The sequence below is a fragment of the Pleurodeles waltl genome, chromosome 5 (genome assembly GCF_031143425.1).
Source record: "Pleurodeles waltl isolate 20211129_DDA chromosome 5, aPleWal1.hap1.20221129, whole genome shotgun sequence".
NCBI classification, from domain to species: Eukaryota; Metazoa; Chordata; class Amphibia; order Caudata; family Salamandridae; genus Pleurodeles; species Pleurodeles waltl.
In genome coordinates this window covers 979099349-979119571 of record NC_090444.1, presented here as the reverse complement: position 1 = coordinate 979119571, position 20223 = coordinate 979099349, and the positions used below count along the sequence as shown (strand labels likewise).

Sequence of the window (20223 nt, the reverse complement as noted above, 5' to 3'; positions counted from 1 at the left end):
TGCACCTCTAAATCCTTATATATAATTGTTCTTATTTTCTGATGGATTACGAATGTTAGTGATTAGGGATCTGCTCTTTCACAGTCACAGAAATAGTTCCAAGTACTTCTGTGATGAAGTGATATTAGCGATTTTAGACTTAATTCTAGTCTGATGACACAACGAGGAGTGGCTATGTGGAGATGAAGGGGATTACGAACACATTGCATAAAAATGTTGTCAAGATTGACAATGATCTTGTGATTTAGCACAGGAGAGGTATGTAACAGATATGGAATGAGTTTCATATGTAATGCTTTCAATGATGGCTTGATTGCCTTCCCACCAAACATGTTTTCAAATCTTATGACAGATTTGCTGATCCTGGTTGACTTGAGCTTTCTAATGGCTAGATGGTTAGACCATGATATCTTACTGTCAAATGTCACATCACAGATAATCGTATTGATTGACTATTTGGATCATAGCACCTCCTACAACCCACATCACAAGTTTAGGTTTCTTCCCAAAAATCATGATTTTTGTTTTTGACCAATTAGCAATTAATCCGTTCTCCACATTTAATTAATTCAAATGGCCTAGTTGATGTTGAAGGCCTTTTGGGGTTTGTGACAATATTATCAAATCGTCGGCATAGGCTAAATATGATATTTTCATACCTCCCAACTTAGATGGAAAGCCCTGATCTGACTCCAACAGCTCAGTTATATTGGCAATGTACAATGAAAATAGTAAGGGGGCCAGAATGCAACCTTGTTTGAGCCCATTCTCAGTACAGAATTTAGATGTCAAGTTATTGTCAGTAGCCAGCTTTACCTGCAACCATGTGTCAGTATGTAATTCTGCAAGAAAATGCGTCAAACAAGGATTGATTTTCCACTTCCGGGTCTTAGCCCATAACCTTTGCCGATTCACGTTATCAAATGCGGTTGAGTAATCCACAAAACCGGCGTCTATCGTTGATTTCTTTATTGAATATTTTTTTTGCAAGTAAATTCAAAGCCGTAATGTTGTCAACAGTTGAGCAACCAGTACGAAATACATTTTGTATTGGTGGTACTGACAACTGATCATTGGCCCAGTTCTTCAGTTATTTAATAGGTGCTTGGCAGGTAGCTTCCCGTAGCAGTCTAGAAGTGCTAATAATCTGCAGCTGGTTGGATCTTGCTTAGGGCCCCTCTTGTAAATTGGATGGGCTACTGCACCTTTTGAAGAGGATGGAACTTGTCCAGACTTAGTTACATGAGGAAATAACTGTTCCAAAAGTGTACTCCATAAGGAGTCATTTAATTTTACCAGATCCATCGGTATACCATTTGGGCCGGCCACTTAAGATGAGCTAGAGATTCTTATTCATTTTGATATTTCCTCCTTGGTGATGTCAAGATATGTTGTAAAATCTCTTGGAAATTCGAATAAACAGTTAATAGTTGATTTATATATGGACTTTATATGTGTTTCACACTTATCATTTGATTAAAACAGGTCATCTGGCCACTGATACGATCCTGAGGCTTGACCAACCAAAGTCCAAAAGGTGCTTTAATTTCGGGACGAGATGGAATATAGCAATTTGGCCCAGGCGTTTTCTTGGCCGTCTAATTTTATTTGTATATTTTTCTTCTTAAATTCGGTCTTCAAATGTTTTATTATTGCAATTCGGTCTTCAAATTTTTAATTAGTGAGAGGCAGTGTGTGTCATGGATGTTGCACAGTGGGTATGACAAGCAATATACCTATGGAGCACAAGGTGCACAGTCCTGAACAAAGATACAGACCTGGTAATGATCCTGTTGATCACTAATAAACTTTGCTGTTTGTAGCTCAATAAAATTACAATGTGCAATTACTCCATTACCATGGAGGTGAAACTGTGCTTCACACTGTCATAGGATGCTTCGGCTTCAATTTACTATTTTAAGACACATCAGCACAGTTTAGGGTTATCTGAGAAGAACTGCGGTCCTAAAACTGAGAGATAAACCACCTACACAATTTGGTGAAGCTGATTAAGTTTGGCGCAACCTTCACAGTTGCCAAAATAGGCCGTCCTCAGCTAGCCTTCATCTTTTGAGGGTCAAACCTCAAGAATATAACACAGGAAGCATGAAATTAATGCAACCCAGAAATTAAATGGTATAAACGTGAGAGTGCCTTTTTTTCTAATTTGGTATACAAAATATGCCCACACAGACTGTTAAGCAACAACTTAACATTCCTGATCCAATACTCCCCTACCCCACTCCCCTCGGTGAAACACACACCACTAAGAAGAGGTCAATCCACCTGCCTTGTTCACAAAGTGAGGAAATCCTGTCACGGAATTGCTAAGTCCAAACACCATTGGCCTGAACTCAGGAAGACAGTATTTCTTACAGAAGGAAGTTTTCTTCTTCTTTCCACTTCCATACTAATCCTAGAGATTAGTCCACAAGAACCCATTTCGTAGAAATTGTGGCAGGGCGTAGTTGGTCTAATAGAACCCCAATAATTGGTTGTGGATGCCAGTATTTCAGTGTGATATTGCTTGTTGCTCTCTAGTCAGGAGGATGTAATTTCTCCTAAGAACAAAAAATAGAATTCCTGCAGGACACTTGGAGCGTCAAATTCATCCAATTGATGTGAATCACACATGTATGATCTTCAACTTAAGCAGTGCATAAAACCACCTGCATGGACTTTTAGCCGCTTATGGAAATCAGTGGTTGCCTTTCATCTGCTGTTTTGTTGAAAACATCAGCACATTCTCCATAGTTTTCTGGATGATGCAGGTGAACTACCACCCTTTGAAGAGCGTGATGAACCAATATCCGTGCCAAACTTAGGGAGCGGGGGGTGATTGGTTTCACCCAGCAAGCAGTTGTCAAGGGAAAAAGATCAACGTTTGTACTTGCTAATCCATACAGTTGTTGTTGAATGTGAGACATTCTAGACCCATGATGAGTCTGACACTGTATTCTGTGCCTGTATCACAGACATCGGACTCATATAGACTCAGCTGCTTTGTCTAAAAAGTACTTAATTCCAAAAGTGTGCAGGCCATTTCAGGACCTCTTGTGTTGTATAAAGATGGAAGTCCTGGTATTAGGCTACCTCTTTGTCCTACACTTTGGTTATTTTTGGGGTGCTCTGCAGCTTATAAGAATTCTGAACCGGAGAACAACTCTGAAGTAACTGATTGTACTAACGCAGCTTCAGGTTCTATAGTCTCACCTCAAAGTCTATGTCTTGGTGTTCCCAGGCTCCAAATACCCACTGCATGCTGCAGTCTGAGCATAAATTCATTCTAGCTTTCTCCACCAAGCCATTACCAGTATTCTTAATTCTGGTACTGTGCACATATTCAACTATTCCTGAGGCCAAACTGGATGATACGGATACTGAGCTGCTTCAAGATACTTAACAGCATTGAAAGGTGGCATTGGGGCAGGAGGATATCCCTACCTTTTCAACCTGACTGTAAGAATCACAAGTAATGCTAAGTAGATAGAAAGCACAAAATCATATGGCTCAACAGTGGGCACCAACGACACCACTACAACCCCTACCAACACTCCCGGTCCCTTCCCTTCTGCTCTGCCATATCTTCATAGACAGCAGGTATCCGAGGGATAGGTCTCCAGCAGCTCAAAGAGTGGATTCCTCAAACTGCGATTTAGACAAAAGCCCCAGTGAGAAGGAAAAAACATTTTTTAGTGCCTTACATCTCTACTTAGGAATTGCAACAGAGACAGGAGTACATACTTTCTGACTTCACATATCGTTTACATTTGTTCACATTTTTCTTTATCAAATGTGCAATTTGAGGTACAATTATCTCTTCACAGACATTGACCAAAGGGGTACATAATGTCGTCTGGATGCCACACTCCAGTGTCTTAACACCAATAACTAAAAGAAGTGAACCCTCATACCATATCATTCCGGGGATTCTGAGATCTTTCTCAACAGACCCTCAACCACATATTCTATCCTCAACGGTCAATGTTGCCACCGTGGGGTGATTGCATGGGTAGCATCATCAAGGAGTCTCCACTCACTTCAGTGTTGTGTAATCCCAGTGAATGATTACTGAAGGGTATCTCAGTGAGAAGTCAAGTGAACAAATGTGAGGTAAAATTACCTCATATCCTTAATATCTTTTTATTTGTGTCCATAAAAAGGATAAGGATAAGATTAAAAGCAGGTAGTGTTGTGAGGATCAACAATTAATCCTATACAACTAAAATTACGATTGACATGTCTCTGCCTAACACGGCCACTCTGGGTCCATGGCTTTCATCAGAACCTACTATTAGTTAGATTACCTGAAACTTTCAAGTAGTCACCAAATGTAGTTTTGATTCATGGTTCAACTAGTGCCGCAACATTGGGAGCACTGAAGGGAACCTGAAATTATCATCAGACAAGGAGGAGAAAATAGTCAATATCTTTCATTATATTAGCAATCTATACCCCCTTTGTCCACTTAGTGAAGGCTACATTTTGTGTGCATTAAAGACGGTTTGAATTTAATTAGGTTAATGACAATTTAAAGACAGACAACCATAGGTAACCCTGTAAAAAAGCAAGCAGTACCAGGCTGTGCAGAGCTTACACCCTCAGAGTCCCATTAAGTGATCACTGTATAAGGACTTCTTATTCTGCACACTTCAGTGATGTAAGTTACTGGCCCTACCTATTGTGCCTTTTATTTGCACGTGAAGGGCACGGCCTCCCAAAAAGATAGTGAATCTAGTGTATATGAACTCTTGCTTGTGCACAATTTGGGGCATCACCCATCTTGGACAAAGTAGTATGTCTTGGACAGAGTTGATATGCCCTCCTGAAAGTACATATATCTCAATGTATGTTAGCTCAATGGTTCTTGGCTAAGCTGCACATAAGCACAAACAACACAGTTGCTAAGACTATCATGAACACACATTTCATGTATACTTTATTCCAACAGTGTACATCACATTAAAGTACCGCATAAACACCTTCCCCGTGTGTTATGTTTTGTTATGTATTTTTCTACAGTACTCTTTTGACTAAAGGTGCTGTGAAAAGACCTATGTAATCAGCATCTCCAATTGATCTATACTCATTGAAGACCAAACAGTGAGATACGCATAGGTGTGGGCACTTCACTAGCAATATTTCCAGATCCATCAAAAATGAAGATGGTTCTACATTTGAAAAGTCTGAACCCGAATCTAGTTTTTTTATGAGTTGCTTGCTCCAAGCTCGTTCTTACTCCTATTTGCCTTTTCATTCTTTCTTTTTGTTTTTAAAGAAAATAGTACTTCTACAAGGCACTTGGAGCCAGATAGTAGATCTGTGCACACAAGCAAGGTCCAGCTTGCCTGCAGCAGATGGGATGCTGACCCTAGAATTCGCACACCACTCTTCTAAACCAGAAACCAATGAAATATCCAGTGTTTTGACAATGCTTGGTTGAACTTACGCAGGTGGAAGTGTTTCTAAAGTCTTGCTTTTTTGCAGCCTCAATGGTACTATAATGGTTACCACAGGGTATATCTTGCCTTTTGTCTCTGGCTTTTGTGTGCCACCAGAGCCAGGACGACCCTTCAGCGTCACATGTGATACTTTGAGCTGAAAACTCTGCTCACTTTACAGATAGTGTTGTGAAATGAAATGCATGCTCGAACTTGTAGACATATATGTAACTGGAAAAGTGAAGCAACATATTGTCTTGGCAGTTGGGTCTGTCAGCAGATATGAATCATCAATCCTTCTGAGTGAATTACATTGCAGGGAAATACAATATCAAGGTAACCTACCTGACACTACCTAAAATGTGTTTTCTTCTCATCTAAGATGTACTGTATTAGGTCACACATCTTTCTACAGCTCTGCCACAGGGCCTTCTATTCATTGTTGCTTTCTTACAATTTATTCTTAGATTCTTGACATATATCTGATAAAAGGGCATTGATTGTAATGATAGGCCACCATATCTTTTGCATGTCTTGTTTCTCCACTCTTTGACAGGTGGATCATGAGCCAGAGTGGATCCTTTTTCCGTCACTCCCTAGCTAGTCCAATTTTATGAGCCAGGTGGCCCACTGCCTGAAGTTTTTGTGGAAACTGATGATCATTGTTTACAGTGCTGTGTTCAGTCCTGAGAAGTAGCCACATCCATAACCATTCTAGACGTGCTAGTGTTAGGCATCTTTTATGGCCTGTTGCCAGTGAGTGACTCTGTTCATGGCCCAGGGGCTCAAAGGAGCACATCAGCGTTTTGAATTACTATAGCTTGGAAAATGGTAAATTTGTTTTAAAGGATGTCTTTTTATTGCTTGTTGTTGATCGTCTTCGAGAGTGCAGTTAGCTGCTGTATTAGGCTTTCGCTCTCCCTGGGATAAAAATGGTGAGAAGAAATTCACTGCTTCTCAGCTTATTACTTGTTCTGATATGACCCTTTCAAGAGTTTGTTCTTCATTCTCAACTTGGAATCTGGCACTGGTTTTGTCTGCTGTTGCAAGATAAAGAGATTTTAAAGACTGTTATCTATGAACAATGCATTACTGAGCTAAGAGTCCTTCATGGGTTATTCCCCATTCCTCTCATAATATGATTATTAATGTTCATTTGAAACAAGATATTATTCTGTGTAATTTGTGTTCATACCCTTCCTTTCAAGAGGATGCTATTCTTCATTCCCTTGATGTGGGCAGTGTGGATTGCTCTTCCCTGTTCATCAGCCTTGTTTGTCTCGTCTGTTTACGGCACAAGGCTAAGATATTTTCTTCAGGAATTCTGTAACCCGGAGTACATGAAGGTGTTTTATGGGCGTTGTTCGCTCCTAAACCTGGAATAGTAGTATTCCAAGAATGGAGTTGGAGTATTTGAGGGGGAACTTGAAGGGAAGACCATATTGGATATTTGAAAATTGGAATCATGGTGCCCCTGCACATGCATTTTCCAAAACTGGCTGCAGGAAGGTCTTGGTTTGGCACTTCTTATGGTGGCTGTAATTTGTGCTGACTCTACCTAAAGAGTACTATACACTGCTCTAAAGTTCAGTACTTCACCTCTTTAGTGGTACACAATTGTGTCTTCCAGGTCAAGGGGCCTTCGCTTTTCACGCTCTTACCAGATAAAGACTGTGGTCAGGAAATAGGACAGAGTTTAAATGCCTGGATTAGTTATTGGCAGCCTTCATTACTCTAAGGTCTACTCTGCATTGTGCCCGTCATGAGACCTACTCTTCTCCCCTTTGGGTGGAAACAAGCTTGATGTATCTTGAGGGCTTTCACAGTTTTATAAGGATATTCATGACTCTGGAGTTTTTTTTAATTTAGGATCTGGTAGAGGCCTGTCTTAAGGGTTGATCACCCCCATGGGATAAGATGCCGAGGAAGATAAGGACTCTAATGCAGATTACTGGTAAGTGAGCTGAGAATTCACCATAGGTTCAGGAAGTGGTGAGTTTAAGTTTGGCCTTCTGTGTTTTTTTTTTTATTAGGATTTCAGCATTTCCCTACAGAGAGCCTTTCAAATATTCTTAGGTAGTTGCAATTGTGTGCGAGCGTTATCAAACACGATTTAGAATGGAAAGTAAATATCGCACAGTAGGGTGTCCTACTGCAGTTGGAAGAACTTAAATAATACCGATGTCTTTCTCTCTTCTCTGCAGGTGTTGCAGGTAGTACTGTGGTCCAGCCCACTCCACAGAACATCCCACCTGTGGATCCTTCACTTTACAATTCTAGTTCTAAAGGTAAGAAAAAGTATAATGTTTTCCGTTTAGATTTATATCTCTGCAGATTCCTTTCGTCTAAATCCTCCTTTCGCGTAGATAAAGCCAGTAACCCATATGGGAAAGCTCAGTTAGAATTCTCCATTTTATTTCTGTATTCACTGCTATAATTGTGCCACACGCATGCACATTAAACATTCCCACATTTCACGAGGATCGAAAGCCTTCTGGTGCCATATTTTTCTCCTGTCATGGTGCTAAGCTATTCGAGAATGTGCTTAGTTCTTTCTCCTCCGTTCTGTCAGAGAACATTCTGGCACTCTGCTGCTGTGGACTGTTCTGCATTACTCCAGTTATCTGGGGTGATTTTTGGAAACCCTACATTGAACATGCTGGGTGCCTGTTACTTTGTGAACGCCATCTTGACATGAGCTTTGCCTTTGTATGAAAAGGGTGAACTATCGATTGTAGAATCGGTGTTTCATCTTTAATGATAAGGATCATCAAGTTAATTGTTGTGTTGCGTTGATTTCTCTTATTGGTTACTTTCTATGGTTCATGTTTACTATAAGTTTGTCTAGACAGTGGAATACTTATTTTCCGTTCTAGAAGGTTCAGGTGGAGGCAGTTGGAGCTGGCAGAGGATCTGATTAGTCTCAGTGTTAAAGTGACTCACCCTAGACACGTATTGGACATCATGATTACCTGCATCGTTTGCTGTCTCTGAAGGAGCTTCTCGGATGTATTCTTCATTTTCACATTTTTAACTTCGAAGGTTAATTTTGGTTTCACCCAAAAAAAGTATTTTTAACCTCTTGCTTGTCTGTTATTCTTTTTAGGTCTCACCTGATGCAACTCATTTGCGAGACATTTTGTTAGCATAAAAGGGGCTTTGAGCCGCCCGCCTATTAATTTCTATTGGTTGACTTCATCACTCACATTTCCTTTCTTTTGATTGGTCAGTATGTGCTGGATTAATTTATTCTTTGTGTGTTTGTCCTTTCCCTGCAGCATTAACTGCTTCCTTTTGTCATCCAGTGTCCTTCTACTGCTCATGCGATTTCAGGGGTATTTGTTTTTACTTTAGTTGCAGCACTCGATAAGAGTGCACATGTTTGCAGTCTGTCTCTCCCTCGCCCCTATCTTGCATTGTTGCTTACACTGGCCCTGTTCCTCCCACTCTCTCCTGCATCTCTTCTGCATTTCTTTGTTGCTTGCCTCATCCCGCTCCTGCATTCAGTTGTTGCTTAGCCCCCATCCCTCCCACCCCTTTTGCATTCCGTTGTTGCTTGCCCTTGCCCCTCCCACATGCTCCCACATTCCCTTGTTGTTTTTCCCTGCTCCCTCCCTCCCACCTGGGAGCAAGTGGCTCGAGCCTAACTGGCACAATGTTTTTTTAAGTTCAAGTTACTGTTGTTTCTTGTTGTATAATAGTATTTATAGTAAACAAAGAACAACATTTGCATAATGAGTGTTTTCCAGTCACTATCCACTCCGATTCACATTTTATCTCCTCCATCTGTTACTGATCAGATTATCCGTTTTGCTCTTCAACCTCTTTTAGGCCTGCAAACAGTAAGGGCTTTGTTTTACGGACATCAAGGAATACATTAAAAAATTGATAAAGCCCAATAGCTCTACTCTTCGGCTTTGTCATTGTCCAAGGTTTTAAGCCATGTTGTACACCAGTACAACTGCTGAACAGCGTTACTGAAAGTTAACAAAATAAAAGTGCAAAAGTGCTATGAGGCAGCCTGTACTAAACGCATCATATCACTTTTTTGGCAATTTCAGCCGTGCTGTACAACATGGCTAAAAAGGCATCCACAAAGCTAAATTACCTTGAATAGGAGAGACCTTTTGACTTTGCCAGTGCTTTTTTCTGTTTGTGTCCTTGGCTTATATATCTTACAGTCGTTTGTGCATATCTTTATGTGAGCCACATGGCTTTGAAGTTTTTTCTTGCCGTGCCTTACCCTTGCCCCTTTTCAGTGGTAGGATTGTGGTGGGACGCTTGAACTTAAAATGTACATCATATGCATTTTAGGTATGTGCTTCTTTTAGGGGATCATTTATGCAGTGTATGCCGGTGCCTCTCCCTGGTCTGCATGAATGTTCTATTAATTTAGCTGTTGCAGTTGTTTCTAAGTATTGAACTGACAAGGTTTAAATTCTGATGTGAGACATCGCCCTCCTTTTATATAAGTTGTGTTTGTTCTTGGCTGCACAGCAGTATTACCCCTCATGGAATTTTCACAAGAGTCAGAGAGTTTGGATGAAGATGTTACACATGCTTGCACACTTCTTGCTAATGATGGTCTCACTAACTCTCTTGCCTTCTCCTGTCATTAAATAAAAGTTTCCCTTCTTATATATTTTTGTTTTTTTCTTATGCATTTTGACAGATTGAGTAAAATGTATGGATCAACTAAAACTATCACTTGTGAAACTGTAAGAGATTCCTACTAACCAGGATTGTGGGCAGTTGGTCTGCAATGACACGTGGTTATCAGAAACTTGCTTGACTCTGAAGAGCAGCTTGGTTGAACAGGTGTGTCCTACTTCAAGCACACGCTGATGGTTGCGACTCAACATAACTTAAGACAATTACGACAGTCTGAATATAGGTAGAAAGTTCTGGGTAGTTAAAGCCTTTCAATCCTTAATGGCTTGGATTTCAGCCTCAAGAGGATCCACTTCTCAGGCACACTTTTTGCCACAGGTAGACAGCAGTCTGCACCCAATATGGCACTTGGTTTGCAGTGCAGGCTGTGCAACCCCAGAGGTGGACTATGTGGTCAGTACAACTGTCTCTGATTACCACAGTGTGGCTGAGAAAGATGACACGAGGCATCCACCACACAATTTCCCAACTTCCAGAAACATGCAAGTGCTTTTTTTTTTTTACTCTGTCAATATGAAAGAGATAAAAAGGAGGACAACCTCGAACTTTTGAGTGAGCTACTCAGCTCAGGAAATGGGGAGCAGTTCCTCTTTAGATTTCGCCTACGTCGCACATGCGTTGTCAGCAAAAGCTGTTGTGAATTAAAAAAGAAGCTTCAAAACAAATATGGGGCCCACCCCATACACACCGTTACTTGCCATTGGTTGGCTCCCATGTCGCTCTCATTGCCTCGCTTCTCATTGGTTAAGGCCTCCTCCTGCTTTCACTTTCTCTTTTTCCTCTTCGGTCGTTAGATCATGTGTTGTGCTTGGATGAAGTACAGTTTCCTGTCTCTGCGGCCAATGTCCTTCCACTGGCCGCTGCTGGTAGCAGTACTTTTTTCAGTTTTAAATCTGACACTGTGTACTATACTAGGCACTTCTAAAGTGCATGGGTACTTAACCGGCTCCCAGCGCTAATCGTCATGTCAGTCGCTTAGTCCCTCTTGATAAAAAGGGTGTAAAGAAATGGCTCCCTGTTGCAGTTACCCCCCACTTTTTGCCTGATACTGATGCTGACTTGACTGAGAAGTGTGCTGGGACCCTGCTAACCAGGCCCCAGCACCAGTGTTCCTTCACCTAAAATGTACCATTGTATCCACAATTGGCACACCCTGGCATTCAGATAAGTCCCTTGTAACTGGTACTTCTAGTACCAAGGGCCCTGATGCCAAGGAAGGTCTCTAAGGGCTGCAGCATGTCTTATGCCACCCTGGAGACCTCTCACTCAGCACAGACACACTTCTTGCCAGCTTGTGTGTGCTAGTGAGGACAAAACGAGTAAGTCGACATGGCACTCCCCTCAGGGTGCCATGCCAGCCTCTCACTGCCTATGCAGTATAGGTAAGACACCCCTCTAGCAGGCCTTACAGCCCTAAGGCAGGGTGCACTATACCATAGGTGAGGGTACCAGTGCATGAGCATGGTACCCCTACAGTGTCTAAACAAAACCTTAGACATTGTAAGTGCAGGGTAGCCATAAGAGTATATGGTCTGGGAGTCTGTCAAACACGAACTCCACAGCACCATAATGGCTACACTGAAAACTGGGAAGTTTGGTATCAAACTTCTCAGCACAATAAATGCACACTGATGCCAGTGTACACTTTATTGTAAAATACACCACAGAGGGAACCTTAGAGGTGCCCCCTGAAACTTAACCGACTGTCTGTGTAGGCTGACTAGTTCCAGCAGCCTGCCACACCAGAGACATGTTGCTGGCCCCATGGGGAGAGTGCCTTTGTCACTCTGAGGCCAGTAACAAAGCCTGCACTGGGTGGAGATGCTAACACCTCCCCCAGGCAGGAACTGTGACACCTGGCGGTGAGCCTCAAAGGCTCACCCCTTTGTCACAGCCCAGCAGGGCACTCCAGCTTAGTGGAGTTGCCCGCCCCCTCCGGCCACGGCCCCCACTTTTGGCGGCAAGGCTGGAGGGAACAAAGAAAGCAACAAGGAGGAGTCACTGGCCAGTCAGGACAGCCCCTAAGGTGTCCTGAGCTGAAGTGACTCTAACTTTTAGAAATCCTCCATCTTGCAGATGGAGGATTCCCCCAATAGGGTTAGGATTGTGACCCCCTCCCCTTGGGAGGAGGCACAAAGAGGGTGTACCCACCCTCAGGGCTAGTAGCCATTGGCTACCAACCCCCCAGACCTAAACACGCCCTTAAATTTAGTATTTAAGGGCTACCCTGAACCCTAGAAAATTAGATTCCTGCAACTACAAGAAGAAGGACTGCCTAGCTGAAACCCCTGCAGAGGAAGACCAGAAGACGACAACTGCCTTGGCTCCAGAAACTCACCGGCCTGTCTCCTGCCTTCCAAAGATCCTGCTCCAGCGACGCCTTCCAAAGGGACCAGCGACCTCGACATCCTCTGAGGACTGCCCCTGCTTCGAAAAGACAAGAAACTCCCGAGGACAGCGGACCTGCTCCAAGAAAAGCTGCAACTTTGTTTCCAGCAGCTTTAAAGAACCCTGCAAGCTCCCCGCAAGAAGCGTGAGACTTGCAACACTGCACCCGGCGACCCCGACCCGGCTGGTGGAGATCCAACACCTCAGGAGGGACCCCAGGACTACTCTAAGACTGTGAGTACAAAAACCTGTCCCCCCTGAGCCCCCACAGCGCCGCCTGCAGAGGGAATCCCGAGGCTTCCCCTGACCGCGACTCTTGGAATCCTAAGTCCCGACACCTGGGAGAGACCCTGCACCCGCAGCCCCCAGGACCGGAAGGACCGAACTTTCACTGGAGAAGTGACCCCCAGGAGTCCCTCTCCCTTGCCCAAGTGGAGGTTTCCCCGAGGAACCCCCCCCTTGCCTGCCAGCAGCGCTGAAGAGATCCCGAGATCTCTCATAGACTAACATTGCGAACCCAACGCTTGTTTCTACACTGCACCCGGCCGCCCCCGCGCCGCTGAGGGTGAAATTTCTGTGTGGGCTTGTGTCCCCCCCGGTGCCCTACAAAACCCCCCTGGTCTGCCCTCCGAAGACGCGGGTACTTACCTGCAAGCAGACCGGAACCGGGGCACCCCCTTCTCTCCATTCTAGCCTATGCGTTTTGGGCACCACTTTGAACTCTGCACCTGACCGGCCCTGAGCTGCTGGTGTGGTGACTTTGGGGTTGCTCTGAACCCCCAACGGTGGGCTACCTTGGACCAAGAACTAAGCCCTGTAAGTGTCTTACTTACCTGGTTAACCTAACAAATACTTACCTCCCCTAGGAACTGTGAAAATTGCACTGTGTCCACTTTTAAAACAGCTATTTGTGAATAACTTGAAAAGTATACCTGCAATTTTGATGATTTGAAGTTCCTAAAGTACTTACCTGCAATACCTTTCGAATGAGATATTACATGTAGAATTTGAACCTGTGGTTCTTAAAATAAACTAAGAAAAGATATTTTTCTATAACAAAACCTATTGGCTGGATTTGTCTCTGAGTGTGTGTACCTCATTTATTGTCTATGTGTATGTACAACAAATGCTTAACACTACTCCTTGGATAAGCCTACTGCTCGACCACACTACCACAAAATAGAGCATTAGTATTATCTATTTTTACCACTATTTTACCTCTAAGGGGAACCCTTGGACTCTGTGCATGCTATTCCTTACTTTGAAATGGCACATACAGAGCCAACTTCCTACAAAGGGGTATTACTCAAATAGGTATGTCTTCAGCTATTTCCTAAAACTCAGTTCATCTTTGATCTATCTGAGTTGTAATGGCTGTGTGTTCCAGAGTTTGGATGCCAAGAAGGTGAACGAGCGTCCAGCACTTCCTGCTTTCTTGACCATAGGCACTGTAAAGAATCTCTGATCAGCAATTGTAAATGCTTGGGGCCGCTTTAGCACTTGTGGTCCTTTGTTGTGGTTAGCCCGATGGGCTCTGCAAAGAGATTTGAACTGTATTCTTTAGGGTACTGGCAGCCAGTGAAGGGACGCCAGCGTGGAGGTGACAGAATGGTGCTTTGTTTTTTTTAGCAGAATGCGTGCTGCAGCATTCCGAACCACTTGGAGTCTTTTGACCAGACTTCTTAGGCGTGCATCTGTTTGTAAGCCCTTCCTACCTCCTCTCACATTCCCTCATTGTTTTCCCTGTCCTTTCCACCCCTTCCGCTTTGTTGTTGCTATGTATATATTTTTACTTTAAAAACCAAAGGGCAAAAGCCCAATCTCTACCCAAAGGTTTTAGAGCGCTGTCTCGTACTTTTCCACCCACTCACCTTGCCTCCATTATTTCCCACCCTCCTCTCTCTTGTTGCTTTTTTTTAAATTTAATTTTCGGAAGCTTTATATAGCGCTTAATGGATCCCAAGATATTGTAGCGCTTTCCACAAGGAACATTTACATGTACTTTACGCAAGTTGATATGCATTTATCTTCTTAAGCTCAGGGAGTTTAAAGGATTTGCCCCAAATCCGTGGATGTTGATTCAATGCTGAGACTCAAACCTGGTTGTCCTTAACTGCAGGCGATAGTTCTGGTTGTAACGCCACACCCCCTGTAAAAAACATTAACAAAATCAAATAGCACCTGCAGAGCTATTCGGCTTTGTTAATTTATTTTAAAGATGTTGCAGAGCAGCTTCAGCTGCCCTGCAACATCTTTAAAAAACGTTGACAAAGCCAATAGGTCTCAAAAAGGTTTGTCAGTGCTTGTTAGCATTGAGCCCTCTTTAATCTGCATAGAAGCGGAAGTCTGTAGCTCACGTTTTAGCACACGCACTGGTGGGCTATCCTAGGGACTGTGCAGGGTGTCAATTACAGCTGTGCCCGCATCTTAATGACCACAACAATGCTCTCCTGAACCTGCCTTGACATTCTGTAAAAGTTGGATCTAATTGGCAAGCTAGTACCAATGACGGTATCATTGCTACCCTAACCTCAGTCTTGGCACCTGGGAGAACAGCTAAGAGATTTGTCCAAGCAGTGCCTTACATTACTTTTGCAGCTATAATGTAATTGGAGGGAAATTGACATTGGGCAATGAACCATTTATGTTTGCTCCTTGCAGCATGTCGAGAAAGGACGCACTCTCTTCTTCGTCTTTGTCTGCAGCCATTGAGTTCAATCATCTCAATACACTAGTAGCATGGCCTTTCATTTTAAATTATGCAGCAAAGGGTGTCTTATTATCATTTATGTGGGACTTTTACATATGTAAAGGTATCCCTAGAGCACAAACCTAGATACAGAGCAACTGTATCATAGAAAAGGTGCGATCCGCGATCATTGACTATGAAGCATAAATTGTGAGTAGTGAATCATATTGTGTAAAGAAATATTCTTCGAAGAGTTGATTTTCACCTGCATTCTCTCCTGAACATTGAATAGGTGCTCTTGTCGTGGGAGACACATCTTTGTCCACATCACCAGACTAGCATCTTGTGATTGTAGTTTGTGCTCCGATCTTCTCTGTTCCAATAGTTGGTAAACTCATCGACCACTTCTAGCAAGTACTGAAACCAAAGATAGCTCACTGAAGAAAGTGCAGTTTGACCTCACGTGATGGGCATTCTCAGGGAGTATGTTGCTTACGTTTTATTATACAGAGTACAGAAATTGACAAAATATTTTACAGACAAGTGTCGGCATTCACTGTCAGACAATTACTGGCATCACAGTACAGAAAGAGCACTACCAAGAGCTCATCTGAAAAAACGCAATGACATTAATTTGAAAACAAAAAAAAATGTCAAAGCATAATTTGTACATGAAGCTTTTCTTGCGCTACGTTCCCCATATTGATATTTTTGTAAAATATGGATCTCTTTTTCCGTAAAGAATATCTCCCTCCCTTAACTGAACAGATCCCTTGTAATTGGTGCATTGAATGTAGCTTCCTTGCCGTAGCCATTGTGTGCTGTTAAAGACTCGTCTTGGCAAACTTCCATTTATGTGCAAAGTTGTGCAATATTAAAAAAGTATAAAAATGAAAGTAGTGGACCAGCAGCCCCGGCACTAAAGTGCACTCCTTTTCAGGCGACGAGAGCAAGCAAAATGCAGTCGCTTACAGTGAAAGACAGCCATTGGATGAAGTGAGCTGACCCAGTGCCCCGTACCTCGTACTTTGGTGGGCGGAAGCCAAATGTGAATGACACTTGAACAGACCAATGTATGAAGGGGGGGACTTGTATGTGAATATGTATCTAGTTATATTATGTTTTTTTCTTAATTTGCCTCTAGGCCAGACCTAAACGTATTGCATTCCGCTGTTTAATTGAGACCTACCCCTTGTCCCTTTTTTAACTCTCATTACACATCCTACATCCATCATTCCGATGGCAGCTCGAGGCCAGTGGGAGCTGTCTTAGATTGAGCATGATTGTCAGTCTTCAGTAATGACTAAAGCTTCTAGACCAACATTATTTTTGGACTTGATTCAGAGAATCTGGGTAATTTCAAGAACTGTAACATTTGTCATGTGTTAATGTTTTTGCTATTTCGGACTCCAGACTGGGGATGTTTATTAACTGCATTACTTAGCAAAGTTACACATTTAAATGACGAATTGCACGAAGCTAATGTGTTTAGAGTAAACTAACTTTGATTTCTCATGAGTATCTGAAGTGGAATGTAGTGAAATAAATACGGTGTTGCCATATAGCATCAAATTAGGTTTTAAAGGTTGATGTTTTTATGGAGATATTTGTCTTCTGGTTTTTGGGATCCTATGTAGAGAGAGCCTCCATACTGAACTGATTATTCTACATTTTTATAAAATGCTAACTTTTTGTGCTCACTTCCTTTTCCTCCTAGACAAATTATCAATATACATTTAGCTTAACAATCACCTCGTTTGTAAACGTACATTGGAGTATGGAGATGAGAAAAAACAACAGTTTGCTGTTTACTGTGTCAATGCATGGCGTATCCTTTCTGCACGGGAATCATCCATTCTTTCCAACAGGGGATGACAACCCATCCTCCTGGGAACACTCACACCGACTATCCCATTACAGTAACCTGATAGTTTTTACGTTTTGTGATTTTTGCGTCTGGATTAACCTCTCTTTCAATCTTCAAGGTACTTCTGAATTAGGAAGAGTCTGAATGCCTCTCCAAATTAGGAAGAGTCTGTATCACTCTCCGAATGAGAAAGAGTCTGTATCACTCTCCGAATGAGAGAGAGTCTGTATCACTCTCCGAATGAGAAAGAGTCTGTATCACTCTCCGAATGAGAAAGAGTCTGTATCACTCTCCGAATGAGAAAGAGTCTGTATCACTCTCCGAATGAGAAAGAGTCTGTATCAATCTCCGAATGCGAAAGAGTCTGTATCAATCTCCGAATGAGAGTCTGTATCAATTTCCAAATGAGAAAGAGTCTGTATCAATCTCTGAATGAGTAAGAGTCTGTATAAATCTCTGAATGAGGAAGAGTCTGTATCAATCTCTGAATGAGGAAGAGTCTGTATCAATCTCTGAATGAGTAAGAGTCTGTATCACTCTCCGAATGAGTAAGAGTCTGTATCACTCTCCGAATGAGTAAGAGTCTGTATCACTCTCCGAATGAGTAAGAGTCTGTATCACTCTCCGAATGAGAGAGTCTGTATCAATCTCTGAATGAGTAAGAGTCTGTATACCTCTCAGAATGAGAAAGAGTCTGTATTAATCTCTAAATGAGTAAGAGTCTGTATCAATCTCTAAATGAGTAAGAGTCTGTCTCAATCTCTGAATGAGAGTCTGTATCAATCTCTGAATGAGTAAGAGTCTGTATCACTCTCCGAATGAGAAAGAGTCTGCATCACCGAATGAGAAAGAGTCTGCATCTCCGAATGAGAAAGAGTCTGTATCAATCTCCGAATGAGTAAGAGTCTGTATCAATCTCCGAATGAGTAAGAGTCTGTATCACTCTCCGAATGAGAAAGAGTCTGTATCACTCTCTGAATGAGAAAGAGTCTGTATCACTCTCCGAATGAGAAAGAGTCTGTATCACTCTCCGAATGAGAAAAAGTCTGTATCACTCTCCGAATGAGAAAGAGTCTGTATCAATCTCCGAATGAGAATCTGTATCAATCTCCGAATGAGAATCTGTATCAATCTCCGAATGAGAAAGAGTCTGTATCAATCTCTGAATGAGTAAGAGTCTGTATCAATCTCCGAATGAGAATCTGTATCAATCTCCGAATGAGAAAGAGTCTGTATCAATCTCCGAATGAGGAAGAGTCTGTATCAATCTCCGAATGAGGAAGAGTCTGTATCAATCTCCGAATGAGTAAGAGTCTGTATCAATCTCCGAATGAGAATCTGTATCAATCTCCGAATGAGGAAGAGTCAATCACCGTCTGAATGAAGAGGTCTGTATCACTCTCTTAATGAGGAAGAGTCTGATTACTCCCCGAATGAGTAAGAGTCTGTGTGGCTCTCAGAATGAGGAATAGTTTGTATCACTCTTCGAATGAGGAAGAGTCTATCACTCTGAATGAACAAGAGTCTGTATCATTCCCTTAATGAGGAAGAGTCTGTATCACTCTCCGAATTAGGAAGAGTCTGAGGAATAGTCTGTATGCCTCTCCACATTAGGAAGAGCCTGTATACTTCTCTGAATTAATAATCTGTATGCCTCAATATTCTGTATGCCTCTCCACACTAGGAATAGCCTGTATGCCTCTCTGAATTAATAATCTGTATGCCTCAATATTCTGTATGCCTCTCCACATTAGGACTAGCCTGTATGCCTCTCTGAATTAATAATCTGTATGCCTCAATATTCTGTATGCCTCTCCACATTAGGACTAGCCTGTATGCCTCTCTGAATTAATAATCTGTATGCCTCAATATTCTGTATGCCTCTCCACATTAGGAATAGCCTGTATGCCTCTCTGAATTAATAGTCTGTATGCCTCTCTGTGCATACCCTAAGCATTATCTCTTTCAGGCTTCTGAGTAATTCAGAAAAGCTTTTCTCCAGCAATAGCTCTCGAGTGCTGCCAGATGGCGTCATGCGACTCTGTGACTCACCCTCCAGACACGACAACACCCACGTAGATTAGGTACCTACTGGTGCCCAGTTACTATTTTTCTGTGGCTGATGAACACGCGTCTGATGCACTCTCTCATCAACTAAGTTCTTCAGCACTAGACAGTGACCAGATCAAAATGTTCACATTGCATACCTTGTTGCAGGTGCCGCAAGATGTGCTATTAGGCTTGTGTAACAACTGCACATGGTTTCTGGGCTCCGAGCACAACGTCATGAGATTTTTGTTTCCCTATGCACTCGAAAGACATCAGGGAGATGCAGGTCAAGTTGTTTCAGGCTCATGTCTGCAGAGAGACATCTAAGGGATCTCCTTCACCTACTGGCACGTTACCTGTAAGAGAGAAATCTCCCTAAAAGATCTGTCTGCAAAAAGCACCACAGATAGGATCAGTCATCTTCTATCTCAAGGAAACGTTCCCGTTTGGAGTCATGATGCTAAACTCTTCCTTGTTGTTTGAGAAGATCCCTGTGTGCTGTGCTGGATCTTTTCAGGGTGACTTCCACACCTTCTTGACTGGCCCATTAGGGGGAGGACTTCCCTGCAAGACTTGCAACTGCAGCCGTCCTGTCCCAGAGTTTCCCAATGTCACCACTCCACAGGTTCCAGCTTCCACCCAAACCTTGCCAAGGTGCCTTCCTCTCTTTTTAGACTACCTAGGTATGAATGCAGAGCTGACTACGATGCCACTCCTGAAGCCATCAAAGCCAGAGGACATCCTTATGATGAGGGGTAGAAGGTAAGGTGAACTTTAAAGATGTTCTCTTGGTCAGCTTCAGATACCAAAGTCGGTGGTTGCGTTGATCCAGAAAAGCTATGGTCCTTTATATGGGATGATAAACCTCAAGTGGCCAAGTCAGTTCTGCACGATTCTTCGTGGAAAGAGGGTGTTTGGGATCCCAAATGTAGCCCATTATATCATTGCTGCCCAACTTGTCCTGGCCTTGGATTGGGTCTCTGCTCCTGTTAAGCCTTGGGTCCGGCTGGCACAATAAGCAACTTGAATTCCTCTGAAACATTTCCAGTGGCTGCCGCTCCACTGCCTTCCTTCTGCTGTCACATTGTTATCCTCCACCTTATCTACTCTGCACCACT

The 20223-nt window shown here is 42.7% G+C and overlaps 1 protein-coding gene across 1 annotated transcript in view; it reads left to right on the top strand.

The window, feature by feature from the left end:
* The window catches only part of VTA1 (vesicle trafficking 1), a 307826-nt gene that overhangs the window by 275595 nt on the left and 12008 nt on the right, over positions 1–20223 (top strand). The window contains exon 7 of the mRNA XM_069235133.1: positions 7646–7729. Within this exon, the coding sequence (XP_069091234.1) occupies positions 7646–7729 (84 nt within the window). The remainder of the gene's footprint in view (positions 1–7645; positions 7730–20223) is intronic.